Source organism: Capricornis sumatraensis, chromosome 18 (assembly GCF_032405125.1).
Source record: "Capricornis sumatraensis isolate serow.1 chromosome 18, serow.2, whole genome shotgun sequence".
In the NCBI taxonomy this organism is placed as follows: Eukaryota; Metazoa; Chordata; class Mammalia; order Artiodactyla; family Bovidae; genus Capricornis; species Capricornis sumatraensis.
Window position 1 is genome coordinate 77487309 of NC_091086.1, and position 27378 is coordinate 77514686.

General features: G+C 66.6%; 1 protein-coding gene across 1 annotated transcript; it reads right to left on the bottom strand.

The window, feature by feature from the left end:
* Nucleotides 1-4136: 4136 nt before the first annotated feature.
* Nucleotides 4137-25354, bottom strand: NKD2 (NKD inhibitor of WNT signaling pathway 2). Its single transcript, XM_068990646.1, has 10 exons — nucleotides 25330-25354; nucleotides 25198-25233; nucleotides 24815-24912; nucleotides 8335-8395; nucleotides 7826-7953; nucleotides 7408-7503; nucleotides 6705-6852; nucleotides 6129-6213; nucleotides 5629-5756; nucleotides 4137-5509 (listed from the first exon to the last, which is right to left on the bottom strand). Exons 1-10 carry the CDS (start codon nucleotides 25352-25354, stop codon nucleotides 4959-4961), a joined length of 1356 nt encoding a protein of 451 aa, XP_068846747.1. The 3' UTR covers nucleotides 4137-4958.
* Between the last annotated feature and the right edge of the window lie 2024 nt (nucleotides 25355-27378).

The following is a 27378-nucleotide window of genomic DNA, read 5'->3' on the forward strand; positions in this document are numbered from 1 at the left end:
GTGCAGAATCCGAATGTGTTGGATCTCATATGACTCTTTCAGCCTAGAAAGGAAACACTCAGAGCTGTCTGCTGCTGCTCTTGGAGTTGACCTCAGGTCTGATCAGCAGGGCAAACCCAGATGCTGGAAGAGTGACCGTGTGAACTGGCTGAAAGAAGTAAAAACAGACCAGAGTAACCACAGCGGGTGATGGGCCGAGCTGTCCCCAGACCCAGGTGGGCAGCCCGGCCGTGAGGCCCTGCTGTCTGCTGGGGTGACCACCTGTGATCATCGGGGGAGAACTGTGATGAGGGGCCCTCTGTACGGACACACGGGCTGGGGCTGTGACGGCCCTCCCGCCTGAGACAGGGACCCGAGGGAGGGAGGGAGGGAGACCAGCAGGTGCGCCCGAACGCGGAGAGACCTCTGCGGCCGCTCTTGCCACTTCTCGGGGTTAAGCCGAGTGACCCAACAGTTTTGCTGGTGGACGCGATAGCCGGTGGACACGGACTCCACGAAGGCGTGGCTGAGCATGTCCCTGCTGACTCAGCTGTCCCCATGTGGGAGCACAGGCGGGCAGGATGTACACGTTCTCGATGGTGCTGGTCAGCCCTGAGACGGCGCGGGGCTGAACTGCCCGCAGGGAGCCCAGAGCATCCCTCTGAGAGAGAGATGGGTGCCACGGTCAGCTGCCCCTCGGGCCACAGAAATGGAGCCAGAGACAGGCATGGGCGATGGGGCAGACAAGGGGTAACGGAGCGAGAGGCCGGGTGGGCGTGCAGTCTGTTCAGGTCACAAAAAATGCTCCGAGGAGGACATAACCCCTTGGTCTCCAGGCCGATTCCCCACCTCTGCACTGGGGTCCATACCTCCCCGGTTTCCCCAGCGACATCTGACTCCTGCACTCCAGACCCCTTCTTGTCCCCCTCCCCCGGGCTCTCATCAGTACACTCCCCCCAGACCCCCTCTCATCCCCACTGGGCTCCGCGCTGTCATCAGTACACTCCCCCCAGACCCCCTCTCGTCCCCCAGGCCTGGGCTCTCATCAGTACACTCCCCCCAGACCCCCTCTCGTCCCCCAGGCCCGGGCTCTCATCAGTACACTCCCCCCAGACCCCCTCTCGTCCCCCAGGCCTGGGCTCTCATCAGTACACTCCCCCCAGACCCCCTCTCGTCCCCCAGCCCCGGGCTCTCATCAGTACAGCCCCCCCACCGCCCCCCAGGGAAAGCGGCACTGGCTGAGACCTTGGCGGCCTGTCCATCCCTTCTGTGTCCCTGCCCGGCTGTTTGCTGAGTCCCTGGGGAGGTACCGTTTTCCCACCCCCTTCCGTGGTGCGTGTGGACCACGGTCCTCCCATCGCCTGTCCCATGGGGGATGTGGCCCACCCGCTGCAGCATCAGGCTCTTCAGGGGGCGGAGAGGCGGCTGGGGCCCCGGCCTTGTCTGTGTTTTTTCTTCCCAGGGCAGTGACCCCTCCCAGCCCCACCCCCAACCCTACCCGAGGCGCCGGGGGTGTTGGGTGGGAGCGGAAGCTCTGGAGCCCGAGGGAGGGCTTGGCTGATGCCGGCGGGGGGCCTGCCCTTCCCACCCTTCAGGCCCAGACCCAGCCACTGTCGGGTGTGGAGGCTGCGGAGGGCCGTGTCCTCACTCTCCACATGCTTGCCCGCTCACTCCCCACACTGGTTCCTGAGAGGGGCCTGGTCCAGGACAAGCCGGGGGCCAGGCAGCAGGCAAGGCTGGCACGGGGTGGGGGCATGTGGGCTGCGGCTCGGGGTCATCTCAGGTGTAGAGAGGCCTGAGGGGTGAGGGTGGTGACGGCGAGTGGTGATGGGCTGAGCTGGGGTCCTGTGGGGTCGTGTGGGGGTCATGCGGGGTCTGGGGTGGGTTGGGACAGGGTCGTGTGGGGTTGTGTGGGGTCGTGTGGGGCTATGTGGGGTCTGGGGGTCGTGTGGGGCCTGGGGTGGGGTGGGCCGGGTCATGTGGGGTCGTGTGGAGTCTGGGGGTCGTGTGGGGCCTGGGGTGGGGTGGGCCGGGTCATGTGGGGTCGTGTGGAGTCTGGGGGTCGTGTGGGGCCTGGGGTGGGGTGGGCCGGGTCATGTGGGGTCGTGTGGAGTCTGGGGGTCGTGTGCGGCCTGGGGTGGGGTGGGCCGGGGTCTTGTGGGGTCCTGGCTTGGGGGTCCCTGGGCAGGCCCACCTTCCATGTCCCACACCAGGGGCCTTGGCTGTGGCCGTGAAGGACTCGTCTCATCTGTGCTCAGAGGCAGTTGGAGGCAGGAGACCCCCGGGCTGGGCGCCAGCTGGGCCCTGGTCTGCACGGCCACACCGGGGAAGCAGGCTGTGTTCTGTTCGCCTTTCAGCTGGGAAGGCAGAAGCACAGGCCCGAGCTCAGGCCGCAGGGTCCAGACGGGTGGCGCCGGCCTGGCAGGCCCGCCCGGAGCTGCCGATGGAGTGCACCTGGGCCTCGCCGTCCAGAAAGGGGGCAGGGGGGATGGGAGGGGACGGGGGCACCAGAGCTCCTTGCCCGGGACCAGGGCTTGGTGGCCGAGCCGACTGCCAGCCCGGGAATCGGGCGGCACCGAGGCCGCACCGCAGTCTTGGGGACCTTCGCCCCCTCAGCACTAGGCTCGTCTGGCAGCCGCCCTCCAGAGGGGCTTCGAAAACGTGAGACAGGTTGGCCCAGCTCTGAGGTCATCCAGGAGCCAGGTCTAAACGAGTAAGTTCGTTTTTTGTTTGTTTCTGTTACAAAAGGCATCTCTCCTCCCTCGACTGGTCACCACGAGGCCTTCCTGGTGCACAGCAAGAGTGACTTGGCCCTGGGGCCTCCGGTCAGCGGGCAGGGGCTGCCCCTGAAGCGGGCCGCACGTGGCCCCCCGACTCCCCACCTCCCTCTGGCCATCACAGCCTCTTCCAGGAGGGCGTCCACTTCCCGACCTGGGTGGTCCCAGGGCCCAGCCCCCAGCCCCAGGGCAACCACCGCGTCCGGGAGACAGGCGCCGTCCGCACGTGGGCGTTTGGTCGCCGCGTCCGTGTGACACAGGACCCCATGCGTGGTGGCTGTCCCGCGGCTTCTGTCCCTCCCGCCACCTGGACCCGTGCTGGGGTCGGTGGGGGTGGGCGTCCGTCCTCGGAGAGCCACAAGCCGCAGACACGCTCTGCTTCGGGTCCATCTGAGGGTGGCCTCCCCTTAGCTTTCGTCCTTAAAGCCAGGGTCTGGGCTCCGGCTCCAGTGCAGACCTCCCCATGCTGCTGCCGGGTCGGCGAGCTTGTGCCCAAGGGTGGTGCAGGCAGCGGCAGGGCTGGGCGGGTCTGTGCACGGAGGAAGGCCAGGGCTGGGGAGGACAGTCCTGTGGGTCCCCGAGGCTGAGGGGCAGGCCACATGGAGCGGGGCTCACGACGACCGCACGAGATGCGGTCACGAGGAGGCCGGACCCCGCCCGCTCAGCTGTGGGCCTCTGGGCCAACCCGGCCCGGCCCGCTCCTCCCGAGACCCTGAAATGAAACCCCAGCTCCTCCCCGAGTGTGCAGGCCACAGCTCACGGACGACCAGCTCCTGGGGAACCCCAAGGGGTCTTTCAAGCAGCTGCAAACACAGGGTCTGGAGGGGGAGGCCCAGAGTCGCAGGGCGCCGCCTTCTCCAGACATTCTCATCCAGAGAGCCAAAGCTGCTGCCTAACCTCGGTCCACACAGCCCCCCAGACGGCAGCCGAAGAGGCCCCTTAGCATGAACGCAATCTCAGGCTTAGGGGGTCTTTCCAAGACAAAGGTTTGATCAGGAAGATCCCCCGAGGAGCAAATAGCAACCCACTGGTAGCCACAGTCAACAGAGCTGCAGAGTCAGACATGATGAAGCGGCGAGGCAAGCGCGCACGCGTGGCACAAACCCAGCTCCAGGCTTAGGTTTTTTTCGCTTTGGGAGCAGTGACGCAGGGCAAGAGTGGGCCGTACACATGGCGCTGTGGCCTGCCTGCAGGTCACAGACACGGACACGCTGTGTCCGCGAAGAGCACGCCTGTCCCGGCCGAGCGGCCAGCTGTCCCCACCTGTGGCCACATGCGCTGGCAGAGGCACACCGATCAACTCTACTGAAAACTCACGTGAAAACGAGGTGTGACGTCACCAAATGCACGCATTTTTATTATGACGGGAAAACGCATCACAGGTCGACCACCAAGCGGCTTCATCCGTAAAGACAGTGCCAAGGCAGCAGACACAAAACCAGCGGCACGGAGTCACAAGCGGCTCGTCTGGGGCCGAGCGGTGGCCGCGTCGGGCCTCGGGGGGTCACAGGCCGGGGCTCCAGGGTGCTGGGCGCCCTGCTCCCTGCAGCCCTCTCCGGGCCTGCCAGCAGGAACGGCGCTTTCCCGAAGCTGAAGCTGTGCGCGGCGCTCCATGGGGTACGTTCGAGTCCATGGAGGATGGGAGGCCGCCTCCGCCCAGCTGTCCACATGTATTCTCGGGGAACCCACACCTCCCCAGCCCCGCCGCGGCCTCTGCGTCTTCTCAGGGTGCTGGGGGCACCCCCACAGCCTACCTCCTCTCGGCTCCCGGACGACTGAAGGGGAGCTGCCTCCCCCGTCTGCGGGCCACGCACACCCTGGAGCTTCGGGCAGCGGGGGCTCCCTGACCGCCCTCCCGGCTTCATGACGGACGAGCTGTAGGGGCCGCAAGGGCCCCGTCCAAGCAGTCCCGGGCGGCCAGAAGGCTCGCACGCCCACCCGCCCCCTCCCAGTGGAGCCCCCCCAGCGCTTGCTCTGCAGGGAAAAAAACAGGCCAGGAGTGGCCGGCAGTTCCCTCCTGCCCTTGAGCCTCATGCTGGAATCACGACAGAAGCGGGTGCAGGCATCTCGAAGCGAACGCGTGTTTAGGGACGACACAGAAAGCTCGGCTGGGGGACAGCATGGCCTCGGGCTGCTGGCGAGGAGGGTGGGTGGGCCGTGGGGCGCTGGGCCGCGTGGTGGAGGGCAGCCGGGCCGGGGGCGCTAGGCCGCGTGGTGGTGGTGATGGTGGTGGTGATGGTGTTCGTGGTGGTGATGGTGTTCATGCCGCTGGATGGCCGGCCCCGCGAAGGCCTCGCCCAGCAGCGAGGGCGGCAGCTCCTGCTCCAGCGCCGCGGGCGGGCCCGGCACGGCCTTCAGCGGCGAGTGGCCCTCCCGCGCCCTCTGCCGGCACCGCCGGTGGCCGTAGGGCGGGGGCGGCGGCTGCGGGAGGGGGTGGGCCTCCGGGGGCGCCTGTGGCAGGGGGGCGGGCGGGTGGAAGCTGAAGGAGCGCCCGGGCCTGGGCCCGCTGGGCACGCCAGGGGGCCGGCCCGAGCCCTGGGGGGACCTCAGGAACGGCCGCTCGGGGCCCTTTGGCCGGGGCGGCAGGTCCAGGGCCCGGGGCAGCGGCTCAGCGGCCGGCAGGGCGAACTCGGCCAGCCCCGGGCAGCGGCGATGGTGGGCAGCGTGCACGTCTGACTCCTGTGAGCGGGACCGGCCCTGTGGGTGCGAGGCCCTGGCGGGGGGCTCCGGCCGGGCCTGCGTCGGGGGGGACCCTGCAGACACAGCAGCTGTGAGGACCTCCACGGGGCCGGCTCTGTCCCGCTGGGCTCGCTGCTGCCAGGACCCGCGACGCCCAGGCCTGCCGCCCAGGGCCCGGGCCCCCGGGACTCACCTGGCCCGAACCTGGACGCGTAGCTCTCGACTCCGGCCAGGTCCAGGTAGTGGTTCCTCCGCTCTGTGTTTTCATCCACGCAGTAGGGCCCCCGCTCTGAGCAGGGCTGGGGGTCGGCGTTGGGCCTCCTGCGAGGAGCAGGAGAGGGATATAGCTCTGATCTCCGGCGCTCTGACCCGCGAGGTCAGGGACAAGCAGGGCCCACAGGGCCCCAGGACCCTGGTGCCGCCGTTGTCCACTGGGAGCTGGCGAGGGCTCTGTGGCCGCTGCCCTCGAGGGGTGGAACCATGGGGCCCGGAAGCAAGCGGGCCCGTGAAGCCCTGCGGCCTCTCAGACGACACTGGGCCTGCCCAGCTCCCACCCGGGGGCCGGCCACCCACCCGATGGCAGGGAGTGCCCGAGGCCACCCCGAGGGGACAGCCCTTGAGGCCTGTGGGAAGCAGGCGTGTGGCCAGGGTGTTCCCGTCCAAGGGGAGCAGAGCCGGGGCCCAGGCCCTCACCGGACATGTGCAGACAGCCTCCTGTCGGCCACCCTGGGGTCCTCACTGAGCTCCGCCTCCGCCCTGCAGCGACTGGGCTCGCGGTCTAAAAGCGGGGGACGCGGGCAGGCAGCCTTCACTCACCCGGCTCCCCGTCCCTCACTCACTCCGCTCAGGTGCTCACCAGCCCCTGCGTGCTCACTCACTCATCTGCACCTCCGCTCACTCGAGCATCGGTCCAGCCGCTCGCTCCTCGTTCACCCGCACGTCCAGCCACTCCCTTACTCGCCCATCACTGCCCACTCGTGCTGGTCACGCCTCACTCACTCGCGCACCTTCCCTCTTGCACGCATTCATTCTCCTTCATGGGACCGTCTCCAGCCCTCGGCTCGCTCTCCGTGTTCAGGACGCCACGGAGCCCTCTGCCATGAGGGGTCGCTGAGCGGAGGTCATAGTTAACACCCCCCGATCCCGCACAGTGAGTGGGCCCTCGGGAGGGGGTGGCAGCGTGGGGCGGGGGTGTGGGGACCACACGCAGGGCAGGGCCTCCGGGGCACCTGCGCAGGGAGCTGCCAGCCCGGGAGCCCAGGCCCTCACCCTGGGCGGCAGGGGGCCCGTCCTTCCTCTTGCTGGAGGGCTCGGGGCTGACGGTCAGCTTCACACGGAGGGTCTTGCTGCTGCCCGAGCAGTGGTGGACCGAGGCGTCAACGGCTTCACAGATGGTCTGCATCAGGCTGGACATGTCCTGGGGGATGGCGGGCGGACGTCAGGGCACGGGAGGACTGGGGGCCAGCCCGCAGCGCCCACACCGCCTGCCGCCGGCCTCCCCACCCCTTTCCTCTCCACCTCGGAGGCACGAGAGGCCTGAGCCCGCAGCCCTGATGGGGCCACCATGCCTCTCTGAGCTTCTCAAGTTTAAACTGAGTCTGAGTTCAAAGGGCTTAGTGAGCAACGAATGATCAGAGTCGCTTCTAACTCAGACACGCTGCCTCGGTGGTCCTCCACGTCTGCTTCCTTCTGCGGGCCCCGCATGCCGGGGCACCCCGGGACCCGCAGTGCCCTGCTGAGGGGCTGCGGGCCAGGGCAGAGACGGGCGTGCCGGGCTCCACCAGGGGCAGCAGACAGCGGCTGGGCACGGGGGGATAGACGAGGCTCCAGCCGGCCCTGCCGGGTGACCTGGGTCCTGCCTCGCGGTGGCTCCCTCCCCGCAGCCTGAGCCCGGAAAACTCCCTGCCTCTCCTCCCGCCTGCGGGGCCCAGCCATGTCCCCGTCGTGGGGCCCAGGCCTCCTTATCTGCCACCTCTCTGGTGGCCTTGCCGCTGTTGTCAAAGCCGTAGAGCGTGAACGTCCACTCCTGGTGGTTGTCCTCCTCCACCGAGACGTCACACTGGACCGCCTGTGGGGTGCGGGGGGACGGGCACAGGGTCATCCTCGCCCACGTGCAAGGCCCCCAACCCTGCCCCGTCCTCCAGGGACCAGTTCCCGCCCCTCCTGGCCAGGCAGGCAGACGGGACAGTCCGTGCATGGCCTGGCTTCTGGGTCATTCCCGCGGCTCTGGCACTGAAGCTCGGGAAAGTCCCGTGGGTTTCGTGGGGTCACAGCTGCATCTCTGGCCAGGCACCAGGGGATCCCTCTGCCCAGCAGGGCCTGCCGCCCCAGGAGCCACAGGGACCCCGCATTAGGGCACCCACAGGAGGGGGCGCGGGACAAAGACCTACGTCCACGTTCAGGTGCCGCTTGCCCAGCCCGCGGGCGCCCTCGCGGCTCGCCGCTCTCTCCCCATCGTCCAAGCAGAAGAGCTGTCCTGGCCCCTCGCACGCCTCGGCCTTCTCAGGAGGCAGTACCACTGCGGGGGGTTGGGGGTGGGGCCAGCGTCCCGGCCCGGGGGAGGGGTGGGTGGGCCTAGCGTCCCCAGGGACAGGTGGTGGGGGCGGGCCCAGTGTCCCCAGGGGCAGGGGGGTGGGTAGGACCCCCCCCGGTGGGAACCCCCCCGAGAGGGGTCTGAGCCAAGAGTCCGGGCGCAGGGCATCACGCGGCCTGGGAGGGAGGCCAGGGCAGCCCTTGGGATGACCCCAGCCTGGGGCGGCCCCCTGTCCTGCCCACCTGGTGCGGCAGCTTCAAGCCCGGGCTGGCCGGGGTCTGGGGGGTAAGTGGAGGGGCACGGGGTGAGAGTGGTTCCGGGTGTCCAGGGCAGGGGCGCTAGGGAGGGCTGGGGAGTGGGACTCACCCTCGAGGGGACGCTGGCCGTCGTGGAAAGGCCTTTCCCTGGGGTCCTCGCCCAGCAGCTCCTGCAGGGAGAAGGGCGGCGCAGACCGTGGACGCCCGCCCGGGCTCAGCGGGCACCGGACCAGCCTCCTGGGCGCCACGCTCCTGGTGCAGGAGCACCAGCCCCTCCACGCCCACTCAGCCTCGGGCTCTGAACATGACGCGCCCACCCCGGGCTGGCTGGCTCCATCAGAACCGCCTCCAGGGCAAGACGCAGGGCCCAGGTCGGGCCCGTGCTTCTCAGTCGAGCCTGCATCCCCCACCGAGGACCCGGCCTTCACCGGAGGGCACGAGGCAGCAGGAACCCCGGCTTCTGCTGAGCAAAGCTGGCACAGACCAGAAGCCGGGCCGTGAACGGGCGAGCTCACTGGCCGGCACACGGCACCTCCCGCCCCAGCTGGACAAGAGCCAGGGAGCGCCCCCGCACGGCCCAGGAACCGGGGGCCGGGGCTGCAGGGGCCGCCTCCTTTGGGGTGCTGGGCTGAGGGCGCAGACAGAAGACACCCCCTACACCCGGCCCCGGCCCCCACGGCCGATCCCGAGGCCAGTTACGAGAAAACAGGACCAACCTTCTGCAGAGCTGGGAAACCACAGAACTGAGTCCCCGGGGCCAGCAGAGCCAACCCCAGGGTCAGAACAGACACGGGGCAAGCGGGGCTGGGCCCAGGGTGGTGGGGGCCCTGCCCATCTGTCTCCTGGGCCCCCAGGCATCCCCAGCATCCTCCTCTCAGAGGCCCTGGCCCTAACCGCCCCGCCCCGTCACGCCACTTAGAAGCAGGTGACTTTCAGTTTCCTCGAGAGGCCAGGCGGGCGGTGTGTCCGAGCTCGCTTTAATAGGAAACAAAACACCAGGTTACGGAGACACCGCTGCCTCCGCCATGCAGCCCGCCGCCAAGGGACACACCTGCTGGCCCAGCTCGGAGGGCCCCGAGGTCTCCCCGCACTCCAGCACAAGGGCCCTCCAGCCAAACGGAGTCCAGTCTGCGCGCTCTGCCCCGTGGACACCGAGGTAAATTCCAATCATAAGACCCTGGCTTTCAGTTGAATTTTTTCCATAAAAACAAAGCGAGCTGTGAAGCGGAGGTTCCGGGTGTCTGCAGGGAGCAGGCGGGGTGCCTGGCCAGAGGCAGATCAGCTGGCCCCAGGGACTGCGTCACAGGGGGCAGCCGGAGCCAGCCGGCGTCCAGTGGGGCTGTGGGCCCTGCGGTCCCTGCCACGCGCTGCGGGGCCAGAACACGGACGAATGGGCCCAGGGAATCAGGCACGGGCAGGACGTGCCTGGTGAGGACTCCGCCGCACAGCTTGGATGGCCCGCTTTCCACATCCCCCCGCCAGGGGCCTGGCCAGCCTCCCCGTTGGGCTGGTGGTCAGAGGCTCAGGTCCTGTGAGGTTCCTGACGACCGCACCCGGAGCACAGCCCCCGTATTCACCTCCTTAAATTACAGAGGCAAGAGGAGCTGCAGGAGGCGCCTCCCTGGGATCTAAGGATCTGAGACCAGACTGAGCACAGCCTCTCTTTAAAAGAGCCAGTCTCAGTGGGGAAACGTCCGAGGCCCCGAAACCCGCCTCTGGGGACCTGCTGGAGCCCCAGGGCTGGCAGGGAGGCTGGCCCTGAGGACTCGGCCCCCACAGCCACGGGGTGGGGGACCTGAGAATCTCACTGTTCGCCTGGCTCGGCCGAGCACGCAAAGGAAGAGCAAAGCCCACCCGCGGCCTCTACCATGAGCTTAAAAAGGTCGAAAGTTCAATAATTCCATCTTTTTGCTTTAAAATAACCTGAGCACTTACTTTTGGTAGGCGGTGCTGGTTACAGACGAGATACAGACGTGCTTTGGGCTGGGGAGGGGTCAGGACAGGGTCTGCGTGAGCCTCGGTGGGACCCTGAGATGCTCCCGACGCTACAATCGCAAACACACCAAGGACAAAACCAAGCAGCCCCTGATCAGCAAGGGACGTGCCCGTCTCCCCAGACGGTGCCCGCCTTCCCTAACGGGGCTGGGGGTTCAGGACACTCGGAACGTTCCCCCACGCACACCCCGACGGAAGGGCAGGCCGGTTTACCAGCGGGCCACCATCAGACAAGGGGGCGAGGAGGCTTGCGGGGAGCACTGCCACGCTTGGCCCTGCGTCTGGTGACTTCGTCCCATCCGTCCCGGTCACACCGATGCCCTTTCACCTGCACTGCTGCACTGCAGCAGAAGGGCCAAGAACTCGGACTGCAACGTAGGACACGCAGCGCCAGGCTGCTGGCCAGACGCGCGGCTGCCCCGCCGGCGACCTCCCACGTGGCTGGAAGACCCAGGCCTTCCAGAAAGACTGGGGGTGAACAGATGACGTCCCCATGCACGCATGGGCACTGCCCGGGCCCCACCCCTCCTGGGAGGCCCACCTGTGCTGGCCTCTGTCCCCAGGCCGAGCCCCCAGCTGCAGACGCTCCCCAGCAGCAAACTCCCACCTCAGGCCCTCCCCCGCTCCTCAAGGGAGAACGTCTCCGCCTACAAACCCTTCAGCCCCGCCTTCCCGCCCCCCCTATCCTGGCCCCGCCTGGACAGTCCTTGGCACCAACCACCTCCGACTCTGCTGAGGGACACGGCTCCGTCCCCATGGCACCTGAGGCTCCTCTACCCACCAGCAGGGGCTGTGGGTGACCCAGTCTGCCACCCAGCCTGCTCAGACCCGGGCCTGGCCTTCTGACAACCCTGGGGGCCCCCAGCGGGGGGAGATAGTGCGCCCCTCCTCCGGCGTCCGAGGGGCCCTCCTTCAGCCTGGTGCTCTGGGCTGCCAGAGACGGGCCGAGGCCCTCGCGCCGGACGCTTTCTCCTCCAGGTCGCCCCTCTCCATCACTGTCAAGCGGCCTCTGCCTTCGCTGCAGGCTCCTGCTGCCCCGTCCCAGCCTCTTGGGCTGAGGGGACTCTCGGGGAGCCCAGCATCGCCTCCCCGGGCACAAATGCCCTGAACCCCAGACACAAGAGGACGTCCGCCCCATGAGGCACGGCGCAGCCCCGAGCTCTCGGTCTCTCCCAGGTCCCGCTGCAAGGCCGGGGGCGGCCCACCTGCCCAGGTGGGGGCGATGGGCACGGAGGTGTCGGGGGAGTTCACGGAAAAGCTCGGACCCTCGCCTTCCCTGAGAAGCCAGGAGGCCCAGCCACACTTTCCCTCAGCCAGGGTCCCCTTCCGCCCACCGGAGCTGAGGACGCTGGGCCGTCCACCCCGCAGGCAGGCCGGGGGGTACACACGGCCTGGTCGAGGGGCAGGACACACGCGCCCGTCGGAGGCTACGGGGCGTGGGGTGACCAGCTGCATAGTAAGGAGGACGCTCCAGTGGCGCCGCCGACCACCCCCTGAGCTCATCCACTTTTCCAGCGTCCAGGTTCACACATTCCTTCAAGACTCGGTGCCTCTGCGATCTCAGGAAACGCTCCTGGGCTTCGAGGGCGGCCAGGTCCCTAGGAAGCCCCACGCTTGCTGGGGTAGAGGCCCTCCGGCTCTAGAGTCCCTGAAAGATCCCCGAGGGAGACAGTGCGTCCATGAGGTGTCGGAGCACGTGGGAAGACGGCCTTTACAAACCCACTTCACCATCGCCCCGATAAAGAGCCTGCCCAGAAAAACCACCCAAGGCCCTGGTGTGCAGCGCGTCTGCGGCAAGCCTGGGGGGGGAGCCCTCATATTTCGACCACCCCCCCCCAACAATGCTGCCAGGACTCAAGGCCCCTCCCGACGCTGTTCACAGACCCAGGCTGGTTCCCGCTCCGTCCCTGGGGTCTCAGCGCGCGGATATGGGGATCTGGGCTTCAACAGACAGGAGCTCCCCCAGGACCCCAGGGCCTGAGGGACAGTGCGTCTGAGTCCCAGGGCCGTAACAAGAGGTCCCCAGCCAGGCAGCTCACACCTGAAGACGTGCCGCCTCCCAGTTCTGAGGCCAGAGTCAGGACTCACGGCACGGAGGGGAGCCCCCAGGCTCCAGGGGCAGGGACCCTTCCTGCCTCTCCGGCTCTGGGGGCCCTGGGCTCATGTCTGCGTCCCCAGCCTCCGCTGTGTGGCCGCTCGGCCTCTGCGTATGCATCTCCTGTCCGAGGTCGGACCCGCACCCGCCCCTTCTTACAAAGACGGGAGGCGGCAGGCAGTCAGGGCCTCAGGACCACCTCTCGCCTTGAGGCCCTTCACTCAGCTGCATCTGCAGAGACCCCTTTCCAGTAAGATCACGCTTGCGGGCTCTGGGACGGGGAGCAGCCCCACACGTCCGGGAGCCACCAGCCAGTCCAGAGTCTGGACCGGCCGCTGACCACCACCTCCACCCCTTTCCAACAGCACGCGGACATGGTACAGCCACCCCCCAGGAGGACAGGGTGCAGTGATCCCCCAAGAAGACGGGGTGTGGTGACGCCCGGAGGATGGGGTGCTGCAAACCCCCACGAGGACAGGGTGTGGTGACCACCCATGCACACGCTCACGGGGCGCCGTCCCCCTCAAATGGGGACAGACAGGAAGTACACCGGCCAGAAACCCAGCGGAAGCCAGGCCCCTCCTCTGGCCTGAGCAAGGAGAGACCGCAGCACAGTCACGGCGCAGACACAAGGACAGACCTGCTCCCAGGGCACGCTTTCCAGACTCGGGGGCCCCGGAGGACAGGCTCAGCCTCCTGTGACGGATCCGAGGACGGGCAGCCAGGACCAGAGCCCCGAGGGTCCCCAGCGGAGAGCCCGGCTGCCCGCAACCCCGAGGAACTGCCCCAGCCCCTCCGCTGCCCTCCGAAGGGCCCCGTTCCGCCACAAATACAGGCAGTCCGGAGTCTGCAACCCCCTCAGGGCTCAGGAGCTCTGGGTCCTGGAGACGCTGGCCCCGAGGAACCTAAGGTCAAGGGTGCTTCCAGGCCTGGGCGGGGCGGATTCCTGAGTCCCGAGGTGAGCTGTCTACAGGGGGGCAGAAGGGGCCCAGTGTGGCTGGCAGTCCAGGCAGAGGGGAGAGAGGGGAGACGGGGAGGGGGGGCTGGGGGACAGGAGGGGCGAGCGCAGTGCGGGGAAGGAGCAGGTGGTGAGGGTGTCCTCCAGAGCGAGCGGCTCCCGGCGGGACAGCCTCTAGGTGCCCCAAGTCCCTCAGGAGAGGGTGGCCCCCGTGCTGGGTGGGTGCTCGGGGCATGGTGGACGCTCGGGTTGCAGGGCCCACACCCCGGGTCCCAGACGCTGTCCTGAAGGTATGTTCACCGCGCGTCCCCACGCGCTCCTTCCTGCTGGTTCCACCCCCAGCCGCCGTCTCCCAGGCTCGCGGCACCCCTCTCTGGCTGCGCCCCCTGCTGCCCTGTGGGCCCTGCACCCCGGCCTGCTCACACCAGCCCCGCCTCCTGGGCGGTCGGCCATGGGGGCCTGCTGATCAGAGACAGAGCCTGGCCTCACCTCCTGCCCTGACAGGCAACGCCCTGGACAGGCAGAGTGGGCAGAGGCGGGGACCCCGGGGCAGTGCCCACCAGGCTCATGCTGCCGGGTACCGAGGTCACTTCCGGGCAGTGCCTGGGGCTGGACGAGGGGGTGATGTGTTATGCAAGGGTGACCTGGGCCAAGTGGGGGTCCAGGGGAGCCCCTGGGCTCCTGCTCAGGCTGTCAGGACGCTGGACGGGGCGGGACTGGTATGCGATGAGTGGCGGGGGGCCTGCCACTGGAAAGAACTGGGTCGTGCAGGAGAAGGCAAGGGCAGGGCTCTGGGGGGAGAGTGGGAGGGCAAGGGGGCAGCAGAGGGGATGGCAGGTGGCCGGGGGTGAAGGGGCAGGCTCAGGAGGGGCAGCGGCCTCGGTGGGAGAGATCAAGGGCAGAGGCGGGCGTGCCCACACCCCTGACGGAGGCCTGCTGGGGACACACCACCAGGGAGATGGCGGCTGCTCCACAGGCTGCAGAAAAGGCCCGGGGGCGTAGCAGCAGTCGCAGCTTCAGCGGCTAAACAGCCTTACAAGGGCAATGCAGGTTTGGGGCTTAATAATTCCAGCACGTGCGCATGAGGCCTACGGAGGGGCTCCATCGGAGGAGATGCGTGGCCGTGACCGTCAACTCCTGACTTTAAAGTGCAAGTTAAGGCAGGTGAAGCGTTGGGGAAGGGGCGCACGGGTCCCCACAAACAGCTCCTGCAACAGCTCAGGGACCGAGGGCGTTCCGAGACTTTGTGCAGCAGAGCTCCTGGGTGAGGGCCGTTCAGCCAGACTTCCTAACAACCAGATTTGGAATTTATGCCTAGAAACACAGTTCTCTGGGGATCACAGGGTCTCCTAAAGTAAACACTTACAGACCTGACGGGCCAGCATGCTCCGTAACTGACGTCCTGGGTGAGGACACTCTACCCACCACAGCTGCTCACAGCTTCACTCATTTTGGTCAGAAAAATACAGAATGTATCTGGCAGAATGTATCCGGTAAAGAAGCTACCTGCCAATGCCGGAAACGTAAGAGGTGCGAATTTGGTCCCTGGGTCAGGAAGATTCCCTGGAGGAGGGCACGGCAACCCCCTCCAGAATTCCTGCCTGGAGAATCCAGGGACAGAGGAGCCTGACAGGCTGTGGTCCACAGGCTCTCAGAGTCGGACAGGACTGAGCGACTTAGCAGCAGTATCACACGCCCATTTGCCCTGGTCTATGGGGATTTCCTTCTTGGCAACCACACACAAAAAAGACCCTGACCCCAGAGAGGTCCCCAAGGGCCCGCTCGTGAAGCTTGCTGGAGAAGGGCTCCACGTGTGCGGCAGGGGGCCTGAAAACACACACCACGGGAGCTCAGCCCACAGCCCGTGGCTGTTGACAAGTTATGTGGCGGGGTCACTAAGGTCACCTGCGGGGGAAATAACTGCACCCTAAGACGTGTGCAGAGCCAGTGAGAAACTGCAGTGTGAGCAGAAGAGTCGGTCGCGCAGTCGTGTCCAACTCACTGCGACCCCGTGGACTGCAGCCCGCCAGGCTCCTCTGTCCATGGGGTTCTCCAGGCAGGAATAGTGGAGGGGGTTGCCGTGCCTTCCTGCAGGGGATCTTCCCGACCCAGGGACCAAGCTCAGGTCTCCTGCATGGCAGGCGGATTCTTTACCGTCTGAGCCACAGGGGAAGCCCTATATGCCCTATATACAAGCACACACACAGAGAGACATGTGCACACACACACACACATGCTCACACATGTATGTACACGCACACACACATACACACGAATGCACACAGGTACACACATGTGCGTGAACACACAATATATTCACAAACAACACACGCATGCACGCACATGTGTGCACAGGTGCATATACACACCCGTGGACCTATATACCTCTGCATGTGCACACAGGAACACGCGCTTGAGCAAACGCCAGGAGATCGTGAAGGACAGGGGAGCCTGGCAGGATACAGTCCATGGATGGGGTCACAAAGAGTCAGACTCGACTGAGCAGCTGAACCATGATGTGCCCACATACACATTTGTGTACACTCACACGCATATGTACAAAAATTCATGTATACACACATATACGTGTGCCAGAACACACACATATATGCATGAGCACAACAGATTCACACACATTTACATACACACACACATGCATATTCACACACACGTGCACACACCCGTGCACGAACACACATGCACACACACACATGAGCACACATACATATATGCATGAGCACAGTAAACGCATGCACGCACATATACGTGTACACACGTGTGTGTGTTCATGCACACCCACATATACATGGATGCACACAGTCTCTACCACAGAGAATCAAGACGTGCCCATAACATACGCTAAACACTTCAGTGATTTCAATTCTCAGCATCCTGGAACTTTGTAAAAAAAAAAAGGGGAGATGCCGGGAGCCAGCGTGAGGAACTCTGCCCATGGCAGAGGTCATGAGGAAGGAGGCTTTGGCATACGCAAAGGCGGGATCGAGCCTCAGGAAACTCCCTGCTCCTGGCAGTTTTTCATTTAACACAAAATCATTCTGCAACAAATCTGCAGACTTCGTTTTCTCCCCGTCGTGCCCACTACTGGCTCAGTCTTCAGAACCAACAAGGAGGAGCTTCACAGAGAAAGGAAGATCCCCGGGATCCAACTGCCAGTGCCTGCCCCCTCCCTCCCCTCTGAGCCCCCCGGCCGCTGAGGTCACAGCACACACAGTGTTGACAAGACGCCCGTGCCCCTGTGTGGGAGCCATCATGCCCGCCAGCGCACTTGGGCAGAAGAGGTTTCCTGCCGCTGGGTCTGAAATGCAGACCCAGGTTCACCTTCCTCCACCTGAGCTCTTCCTTTGGAAAAACCACTGGGCTTTCATTCCCTTCCATCCGTACTAAAGCCTCGTGTTTCCCATTTCAAAAGATCAGTTTCAAAGTAGAGAAGAACCCCGCACCTTTTCAGCTGTGTGTTTTTAGCTGAGAAGGCCCCACATGTTCACACGTGACGCCAGTGTCCCCAGCAGAGGCAAGCATGCTGGAGACGCTAAACGCTTACACTTGATCGCAGCCCGAGACCTCGAGGGCTGAGCTGCTCTGAGAAGCGATGTGGGCTTCCCTACCTCTGGAAGCACCAGCACACCCTCAGGTGGAAACACCTGCAGGGAGGCAACACCCGCCGGCTCTGTGGCTGCGTCCAGACCCCTGGGGCTGGAGCGGAGACCAGCGCCCCCTCCCTGACTTCACAAACAGGAACCAAAATCGACTCAAGAGCAATTCATCTGTGAGGCCTGAGCAGACGAGTCCTGAGCAGACCTGTGCTTGCCTCGCTGAAACCTTCCAGCCTCCTTTCCCCGCTCCTCCCACTCGGCCCCACCTCCCACAACCAGCTCATTCTCTGCACCGGGGAGCTTGTTTTATAAACATGTTTACGTATTTCTAGTCCTCACAGGTGAGAGGCCACATAGCATTTGTTTTTCTCTGCCTGACTTACTTCACTTAGCACCATGACCTCAAGGTCCATCAGTGTTTGGGGCAAGATTTTTTCTTTGTGGCTGAGAAATATTCCATTGCACGTACACACCGCATCTTCTTTATCCATTCATCCACCATCAAAGGACATTTAAGTTGCTTCTGTGTCTTGTTGTTGTTCAGTTATTAAGTCGTGTCTGACTCTTTGCAACCCCATGGACTGCAGCACGCCAGGCTTCCCTGTCCTTCACTATCTCCCGGAGCTTGCTGAAACTCATGTCCATCGAGTCAGTGATGCCATCCAGCCATCTCATCCTCTGTCGTCCCCTTCTCCTCCTGCCTGCACTCTTTCCCAGCATCAGGGTCTTTCCCAAGGAGTCAGCTCTTCGCATCGGGTGGCCAAAGTCCTGGAGCTTCAGCCTCCGCCTCTGTCGAGGCCACTGTGAACGGCGCTGCAGGGAGCGTGGGGCCACACGTCACCTCCTGGAGTTGGTTTTGCTTTCTCCGGATATGTGCCCAGGAGGGAGCCTGCTGGGTCACCTGGCACTTCTGCTGTAACTTCTGAGGCGTCTGCACAGTGTTCTGCACGGCAGCTGCACCGTTTTGCGTCCCCACCAGCAGTGGAGGGGGCTCCCTTCTCGCCACACCCTCCCCAGCGTTTGTCACGTGTGTCCTTCTGGTGGCAGCAGTCCCGATGGGGGAGGTGACGCTTCACTGCAGTCCTGATGACTAGGATGCCCAGCACCTTTCCACAGACCTGCTGGCCTCGCGCATTTATTCTTTGGAAAACGTCTGTTACATGATGACCTCATCTCAGAAACGGCCCTTGGCCCGGGGCAGCCGCATGGTCTGGGAGCAGCAGACGAACCCCCCGAGCAGGAGGCCTGCTGTCGCCTCCCACCCTCCTCCAGGTTTCCCCTTGGAACCTCAGCGCAGCTCCGGGGGTCCCTCCGTTCCAGCACCCAGACGACGCGCATGGTCCTTCCCGGGACAAGCCGCAGGAAGAGGGCCTGGGGACCCCTCATGGCAGCCAGCAGGGCCGTAGCACCTCGGTGCCCTCCTGGGGGAGGACCCCTGGCAGGAGGGTGGAGTTGACTGCGGGCCCTGCACCGGGTCCCAGCCGGGGCCTCCCTCTGGGCGGCACTGGGCCTGAGGCTGAGGGCATCGACCTGCCCACCCCGGGGGCAAGGGGGCCGCAGGATCAGGGGCCACAGGGTCCCAGAAGCCACCGACTCAAGGCTGCAACCACCCACAGAGCTCCCGAAGGAACCGGAACTACGCCTCGGGCTGGGGAACGTGCCAGGAGACAACCGTGGGTGCCACGCTCAGTTTTAAAACAGCGTAAATCACTTCAGACAAACCAAGGGAAGGAAAGGAAGGGCCCCAGCTCCGTCCTCCAAAGCTGGGAAGACACAGGCTGGGAGGCCTCAGCCGCATGCACTGTGGTCCCCCCGCGGAGCTGTCTCCCCCTGTGACACCCGCCACCCCGTGACACCCACTGCCCAGTGACAGCCCACCTTCCCTGTGACAACCCACCTTCCCTGTGACGCCCGCCACCCCGTGACACCCACCTGCCCTGTGACGCCCGCCGTCCCGTGACACCCACCTGCCCTGTGACCGCCCACCTGCCCTGTGACGCCCGCCATCCCGTGACACCCACCTGCCCTGTGACGTCCACTGTCCCGTGACACCCCACCTGCCCTGTGATGCCCACTGCCCTGTGATGCCCGCTGCCCTGTGACACCCCACCTGCCCTGTGATGCCCGCTGCCCTGTGATGCCCGTGCCATGATGCCCACTGCCCTGTGATGCCCGCTGCCCTGTGATGCCCGCTGCCCTGTGACACCCCACCTGCCCTGTGATGCCCGCTGCCCTGTGACACCCCACCTGCCCTGTGATGCCCGCTGCCCTGTGACACCCCACCTGCCCTGTGATGCCCGCTGCCCTGTGACACGCCCGCTGCCCTGTGACACCCCACCTGCCCTGTGATGCCCGCTGCCCTGTGATGCCCGCTGCCCTGTGACACCCACCTGCCCTGTGACGCCCGCTGCCCTGTGACACCCCACCTGCCCTGTGATGCCCGCTGCCCTGTGACACGCCCGCTGCCCTGTGACACCCCACCTGCCCTGTGATGCCCGCTGCCCTGTGATGCCTGCTGCCCTGTGATGCCCGCTGCCCTGTGACACCCCACCTGCCCTGTGATGCCCGCTGCCCTGTGACATGCCCGCTGCCCTGTGACACCCCACCTGCCCTGTGATGCCCGCTGCCCCGTGACACGCCCGCTGCCCTGTGACACGCCCGCTGCCCTGTGACACCCCACCTGCCCTGTGATGCCCGCTGCCCTGTGACACCCCACCTGCCCTGTGATGCCCGCTGCCCTGTGACACCCCACCTGCCCTGTGATGCCCGCTGCCCTGTGACGCCCGCTGCCCTGTGACGCCCACCTGCCCTGTGATGCCCGCTGCCCTGTGACACCCCACCTGCCCTGTGATGCCCGCTGCCCTGTGACGCCCGCTGCCCTGTGACGCCCACCTGCCCTGTGATGCCCGCTGCCCTGTGACACCCCACCTGCCCTGTGATGCCCGCTGCCCCGTGACACGCCCACTGCCCCGTGACACCCCACCTGCCCTGTGATGCCCGCTGCCCCGTGACACGCCCACTGCCCTGTGACACCCACCTGCCCTGTGATGCCCGCTGCCCTGTGACATGCCCGCTGCCCTGTGACACCCCACCTGCCCTGTGATGCCCGCTGCCCCGTGACACGCCCACTGCCCCGTGACACCCCACCTGCCCTGTGATGCCCGCTGCCCTGTGACAGTGCCCCTGTGTGCTCTTCAGGGGCACCTGGGCTCTGGGTCGGACCTGCAGGGGCCTGCCTTGCTCGTGTGCAGAGCCTGGGCCGCATGTGACTCGCATAAACCAGACAGACACCTACTGGGAGGCAGGAGGCGCCATCCCCAGAGGAGCCCTGAGCCCACAGTCCCGAGCCCGGGCAGCTGCGGACGCCAATGCCAGTGGAGGCTGGACCCCAGACCTTCTCCTGCAAGACACCCTTTCGCCGCCCTTCTTCCTCACCACAGACTCCAGCTCCCTGAAGTCAGGCGTGCGTTCTCACAAGGCCGTGGGGAGAGACGTGACCAGGCAGATGGGTGGCAGGACACCCCCTCCGGTGGCCCCTTCAGCAGCTCCAGCTCGGGTTCCAGACCAGGGCCCTCCACCCCGGCCCCACTGAGCCCGTCTGTGGTCTGAGATGGATGCCGGACGCGTCACATGCTGGCCAAGCCAACACTTGAACCCCGGTGCCAAGGGTCTGCCTTGCTTCCTGACATCTGGAAGGACCTCGGCTAATTTTAAGACCAAAACCTCCAGCATGTTCAAAAGCGAGCAGGGACTGCGGGATACTCCACACCGCTTTGCGAACAATTCTGCAAATCACGTGAGACCCGCCGAGCTCGCTGGGGGTGGGCTCAGGCCCGCGAGGTGTCACACGGAGCGTCCGGAGCTGGGCTGCCCACGCGGCTGCTTACATTTAAATTTATGAACGAAGCCACGTTAGACGCCCGGCTCCCATCAGCTGTCACACTTCAAGCCCCAGCCAGCTAGCGGTGACCAGCATGGGCAGCATGGATGAGGACCACGACCAGCTCACCAGGTAACGAGGAAGCCCTGCAGCGGAAGCCCCCTGCGTCACTCGAGCTCCTTCCGCACGGGGCGGGGAGGGGAGGCGGCCGAGGACACCTGCTGCCTGGATGCGCCATCCCACGGTGGCCGAGCACGTCCCGAGGTGGGCGGGTGACCGCCGCCGTGTCTCTTACTTCTGGAAGCTGGCGTTTCTGAGCCCCCGGCAGCGCGCCGGCCTCCCCGAGCTGCCCCGCCCTGCGGGCCCCTCCTTTCACAGCAGTGTCCCCAGCAGGGTGCTCCCGGCACTTCCCCACCCTCCGTCCGAGCACGGACCCCGGTCTGCATGTGGGGCTTCGCTGGGGCTGCCCCCCCCGAGCACGCGTGGAGGCAGGGAGGTGGATGCCACGTGTGCAAGGGGCAGGCAGTGAGTCCACGTCTCCTGCCCATCCTGGGGGTGCTGCCCCTCCTGCCCCGCCCTCAGGAGGGCTCCGTCAGCCTCTGGCCACCCCACGGCCAACATGGTCCCCTGGAGCGGCACTGCGGCCAAGGCGGGGGCCCCAGCTACAGCCTGGCTGGGTCCACGCCCCAGAGTCCTGGCCGCACCATGGGAGGGTGCCTCAGCACGAAAGGGACGGGCACACACGCTGCCCTGGCGCCATCCACGGAAGCCTAGGTGCGGCGGGTACTGCATGTTGGTGTCTGGCCTTTCCGGGCGCCCTCAGGCCCTCCTGGGTGTCCAGCGCCATTGGCCACAGGCCCGTAGGTGACCCCCAGCCCTGCACCGCCCCTCCGGTCCCCAGGGGATCCCGGTGGGCGTGTCACCAGGACGCCCACCTGCAGGCAGCCCCTTCACGGTTTCCAGGTGAGAACCAGGCAAACACTAGGCACTCGCTCTGGACACGCCCATCCACAGCAGCCCCCGCCCAGGGTGCTCGGGCCACCTCCCTGCCCCCAGCCCCTCCAAGCATTTCCGACAAAGCAGCCTCGTGGTTCCGGGGTCCCCAGAGGGGTGGTTCATCAGATGAGGGTTACTTGGGACCACCAGCTCATCCTTAGGTTGAGTGGGGTCCCAGGGGGCCATCTGCAACTCTGGAAGCCTAGGTGGGGAGAGGAACATGGACGCTGCCCGACCTCGGGGGGATTCCCGATTCCCTCATCTGCAGGGTCTGGGCCCCCAGGGCTAGGATTGGTGCCTTCAAACCCTGAGGAGTCCCCAGGGCTGCGTGCACACCTGTGCTGGGCTTGCACATGGCCAGGCCACGTCCGAAAGCAGACACCAGGCCCTGGGTGCCCAGGGGGCCCAAGAGAAAACCGAACATGCCTGCTGGGGCTGGCGTGGTGCCCAGACGCCCACACACGCCTGCTGGGAACCCACAGGTCATGCGTGTGCTGGGGGGGGCAGCAAGGTTCCCACAGAGCCCCCCGAACCCCCCAACCCCACCGGCCCCCCGTGACCTCAGCCCCCGCCACCCCGCCTGTGGTAACAGCATCACCAAATGCTGCATCGTGACCCCGTGAGGCACCTGCAGACTCGGCCGCCCCTCCCGGGACCCTCGGTGCCACCCCCGCCAGCGCCCCATGGCCGCCCCAGCCCTCTGGGACACGCGGCCCTGAAGCAACACAGAGCGCCTCTCAGACTCGCAAGGGGACCCTTCTAGCTCGTGAAGCAAGTGTCCACCTGCCGGGAAACTAACGTTCACCAGACATTCTGGGCGTGCGCAAGGGGAGCACCAGGAGCCAGCCGGGCTCACTAACTCGCGGGCAGAGTCAGCCTTGTTCTCTTTATCTCGTGTGTGTGGTGGGAGCGGGTGGGTTAGGTGGGGGGACGTGCACCCAGTTAGCACAAGGTCACTGGCCACTGTTCTTGTGGCCACACGGCGACCGGCACTGACCCACAAGGAAGCACACGGTGGCCTTGAGAACAGGGACGTGTCCCCACGCCGGCCCCAGTCGGAGGTCCTGGGGGCACAGCACGGTCAGGCAGGCCATCCTCGGAGCCTCCCCTGGGAGGCAGGGACGAAGCTGGGGCTGGAGATGGGACAGAGGGAGAGCCGACACCCCAGGGTCCCCCGACTGACACGCTCTGGGGAGAGCCAGGGCAGGGCGCTCGGAGGGGGCAGCAGCGTGGCAGCAAGACGCCTGAGCTCCCGGGCCGGGGTCCACCCTCCAGGGCAGAGGCTCTCAGCCCACAGCCAAACAAGGAAAGGACAGAAGGAGACGGGGAACAGTGACCCGTGCTAGACACAAGGGGCCATCCGTTGTTCTGAGGTTCCACTCTCCCTGCACCGCAGATTCAGCCCGGCCAGCTGCCGTAGCGCACGGCGAACCAGGACCCGGTGAGCAGGAGGAACTCGCCACACAGTCCTGGAGGCCGGACCGAGACCGAGGCGCCTGGACGTCCGAGACCAAAGCCCCAGCCACCTCGGCATCTGGTGAGGGCCCCTTCCTGGTGCGTAGACGGTGCCCGCTGCCTGTCACCCCGCGTGGTAGACGGGGCACTGAGCGCTCTGGGGCTCACATGGGCGCTGATCCATCGTGAGGGCTCAGCCCCTAGGCCCTAACCACCTCCCAAAGGTATCACGTGGAGGGAGGCGAGGCTGAATTTCAGGGCGACGCCAACATTCAGACCACAGCAAAGAACAGAACAACACGGGAACTACCCGAGTCACACACCACACGCTCCTTCAAACACGTCCCAGGAGCGTGGGCTCCGTGGGCCTCAGAGGCCAGCAGAGTGGGCTCTACCACCTCACGGCCACGCAGCAGGAGCATCCTTCCGATCTCCGTAAATAACACGCTCGGGCTACATGTTGGGACCTGCTGTGCAGTCCACATCCTGAGCTGACGGAGGCTCGTCCACCTGTTTCAAGGCCTGAGGTGCCCAGGCCTGGGAAAAAGCCCCCAGGTGGACGGCCGCCAGGAAGGGGAGGGGTAAGCCCGGGACCGCTCTGCGTCACCTGCCCGCATCTGACTCCTCACGCGCAGGAGGGCCAAGCAGGCAGGAGATAGCACCCCGTCACCAACACTCACCTCCCCAGGCAGACACGATCGGCCCACAGGAGGGGCGGCCCCGCCCTGGCCCCCTGGCCCCGAGGAGCACACAGCTTCCAGCCGCACTGTGACATGCCCGGCAGATCCTCTGACGGGATTCCTGCCTTTACAGGTGTGGGATTCAAACCTGACTCCCAAAAAGCAGTCCTGACTCAAGTGGGCCTGATCTTAGGACATGTCTTGCCCCTCACAAGCATTTACAAACACCTTCCGAGCATTTCATTTGCCAGCTGGCCGGACAGTGTCCTTCCAAACGGGAGCTGCTGTGCCTCTGAGCGGGCGTGCTCTGTCCGCAGTGGACTCCTGGGGCCACTGGGGAGCGAGTGGTGGGCTAGGAGGGGGTCTCAGCTGTCTGGCCTGGCCATCTACCCGAACCCAGTGCACACTGGTGCCCAGAGCCACCCACCCTGGCAGACGGGCAGGGTCTGGTTCACCCAAGGCCCCTCTGGCGCCCCAGGCCTGGATGGACACCCTCCACGCCCACTCACAGGGGCGCCGGTCCCGAGTGGGGGCCTTGATGCTGACAGCAACTTCAGTCTGGGGGGCCCAGCTATGCCTCCGAAGCCTGGCTTTCCCGAGAGCCCAGCGACCCCCGACACAGCAGATGGGCAGCGCGGTGGTTTTTAACTCGCCACCACGGCTGTGCAGCGCATGGATCCTAAAGAAAGTCGAGCCCCAGCCCCGCGCCCAGCTCGCGTCTGGGATACGCAGGCCCTGCGGCCACAGGTCCCCGCCCAGGAGCGGGAGGGGCTCCCTAGGCCCCGCCGCAGTCCGTTTGCCGGCCATCTGCGCCGCCGCCTTCTTTGTCCCCGGACCCCGGGTCCCGGTCAGGGGCTCAGCTCCGGTGCTCGCGGCCCAAGGAGCCCGCCGAGCCCGCCAGGCCCACCACGCCTACCTGCTTGTCCCTGGCGCCGTGCTCCGCGCAGCCCCGCCGCCCCACCTCCTCTGCGCCTCTGCGGCCGCCCGTGTACGCAGACACCACGGTACTGTCCCCTGCGGGCCCGCGGGCGGACGCGGGGGAACGCGGCACCGAGGAGAGAAGGAGACGCCCGTGAGCCCGCGCGCGCTGCGCCTGGCGATGCCCGCCGCGCCGCGCGCCCGCCCCTCTCCGCGCGGCCAGGGGCGCGGGGCTCAGGCCCAGGGCCGGGACCGGGGACTGGGGCGTGGGCGGCGGGCCCGCGCGCTCCCGGGGGCGCCGCGCCGAGGCCCCTGCCGCCACCCAAGACCTCGGGGGGCCAGCCCGCACGCCGCGCCCCGGCCGCTGCCCCGCGCGCTCACCTTCCGGGCTCTCTCTTCGCTTGAAGGCTGCGGCGGCTGCGGCGCGGCCGGGGGGCGCGGGGAGAGGGAAGGGGCAGTGAGTGGCCGGCGCCCGCCCGCCCCCGCCCGCCAGCCCGCCGGCCCGCGCCTCACCGTGCTTGGACTGGGTTTTCCCCATGTCGCCCCCCCCACCCGCCCGCCCGCGCCCCCTGCGCCGCGCCCGGGCGCCGGGCCGGGATCCGCTGCGGGGCCGGGCGGCCGCGGGGGCCGCGGAGACCCGACGCGCGGGGTCGGGGCGGCCGCGGGGCGCGGGCGGGCGCGGCGGCGGCGGCGGCGGCGGCGGAGGCCCGGCTCCCTCTGAGCGCGCGCGCCCGCGCCCCCGGCTTTAACCGCGGCCCCCGCAGCGCCCCCCGCGGCCGCCGCCCGCAGCGCACGGGCCCGGCCTCCAGCCCGCCTCCTGCGGGGGCGCGAGCCAAGCCCGGCGCGCGGGGCCGGCGCCGCCCGCGGCAGGACCCCGGACGGAAGGTCTCCACGGGAGTCGGGGGCCGCGGTGCACGCTGTGTGGACAGCTCCCAGCCCCACCCTCTCACGGCGCGGCCTGGCACCCCCAATCCGAGAGGCACCCCAGCGCCCCTGCCGCTTGCGGGAGGGGCCCTGAGAGGGCACGCGCCTGGCTGCTGGCGGAGCTGGTCTCGGGGAGAGGGTGGGGGCGGGGGCGTCCAGAGGCCCGTGGGTGGGCGCGTCCTTGGGAAGGACAGGAGGTGGGGACCGGGTCTCTGGGAAAAGCCAACTGCGGTCCCGGCCCAACTGCTGGGGACCCGCCGGACTCTTTCTACCTCAAGGAAGGCAAGGACCGGGGTGGCCAGGGCTGGACTCCTGGGCAGTGAGGGGCGTCGGCGACCTGGGGTCTCCGGCCCCCGCCCCACCCCCCGCTCCCTTCCAGCTCTTCCCTGCCCCGCCCGCCGCTGCCCGCCCTACAGGAAAGCTCAATCTGCCTTCCCAGAAACTGCCCCTCCTTAACCTCCTTGAACCCCGGCGGGCCACTGCCACTCAGCTTCTCCCCCCCCCACCCCGATCTGGCTGACCCCCCCCGCCGGCCAATCGCCCGCGTCTCCTGCAGCAGCTGCAACCCGGCAGGCGCCGGTCGTCCGGAGGCTCGGCCACACCTCCATCTCCAGGGGTGACCCACATGGCCCCAGGCCCACTGGTGCCCTGGACGTGGGTGAGGTCCCTCCTCTGCCCGAGCCTGGCCCACCCCCCTCAAGGGGCTGGGCCTCCCCAGCTGCAGCCCCCACACCCGCCAGGCCCCCCCCACACCTCTCACTGCTTGGGCAACAGGCCTTGACCAGCCCCCACCCAGCCGCGCGCAGGGACACTCCACGCGTACCCTGTGGTCCAGGCTCCGGGCTGTCTGGTTGTGGGTGCTGCTGTTGCCTCGTTTTACAGGGTCCAGGTGCCCCGAGGCTTCCCTGGGGGCTCAGATGGTAAAGTAAGTGAGAAAGTGAGAGTCGCTCAGTGGTGTCCAGCTCTCTGTGACCCCGTGGACTATTCAGCCCGAGGGATTCTCCAGACCAGAATACGGGGGTGGGTTGCCATGCCCTCCTCCAGGGGATCTTCCAGACACAGGGGTCAGTCTCACGTCTCCCGCCTTGCAGGTGGATTCTTTACCAGCTGAGCCATCAACGCAGGAGGCTGGGTTCAGTCCCTGGGTGGGGAAGACCCCCTGGAGAAGGGAGCGGCTACTCACTCCAGTGTTCTCGCCTGGAGGATCCCACGGCCGGAGGAGCCTGGTGGGCTGCAGTCCATGGGGTCCTAAAGATTTGGACGTGACTGAGTGACTGACAACCCTCCACCACAGGTGCCCCACGGTTCCCACGATCACACAGCTGGTCCAAGACTGGATGGGAGGCTGACCTGGAGTCCTGCTCCTGACCCAGGCCGACCCTCAGCCGGGAAGCAAGTTGCCCCTGGAGGTGTGAACACGTGTCACGAACAGTGCCGCGGGCAGCCTGGCCCGTGAGCCATTCCCACCATCCCTTCCAAAAGACCCCAGCTGGAGGCCAGCCCCAGAGGGGGCCCCACCCTTCAGGCAGGACCTGCCTCCCATCCTGGCGCTGGGAGGCAGGGTCTCCGGGGCCCTGCAGGTGGCCCTGCCCCGACTCAGTGGTGGCCGCCTTCCATGTGGCTCCCAGCTGCAGGTGG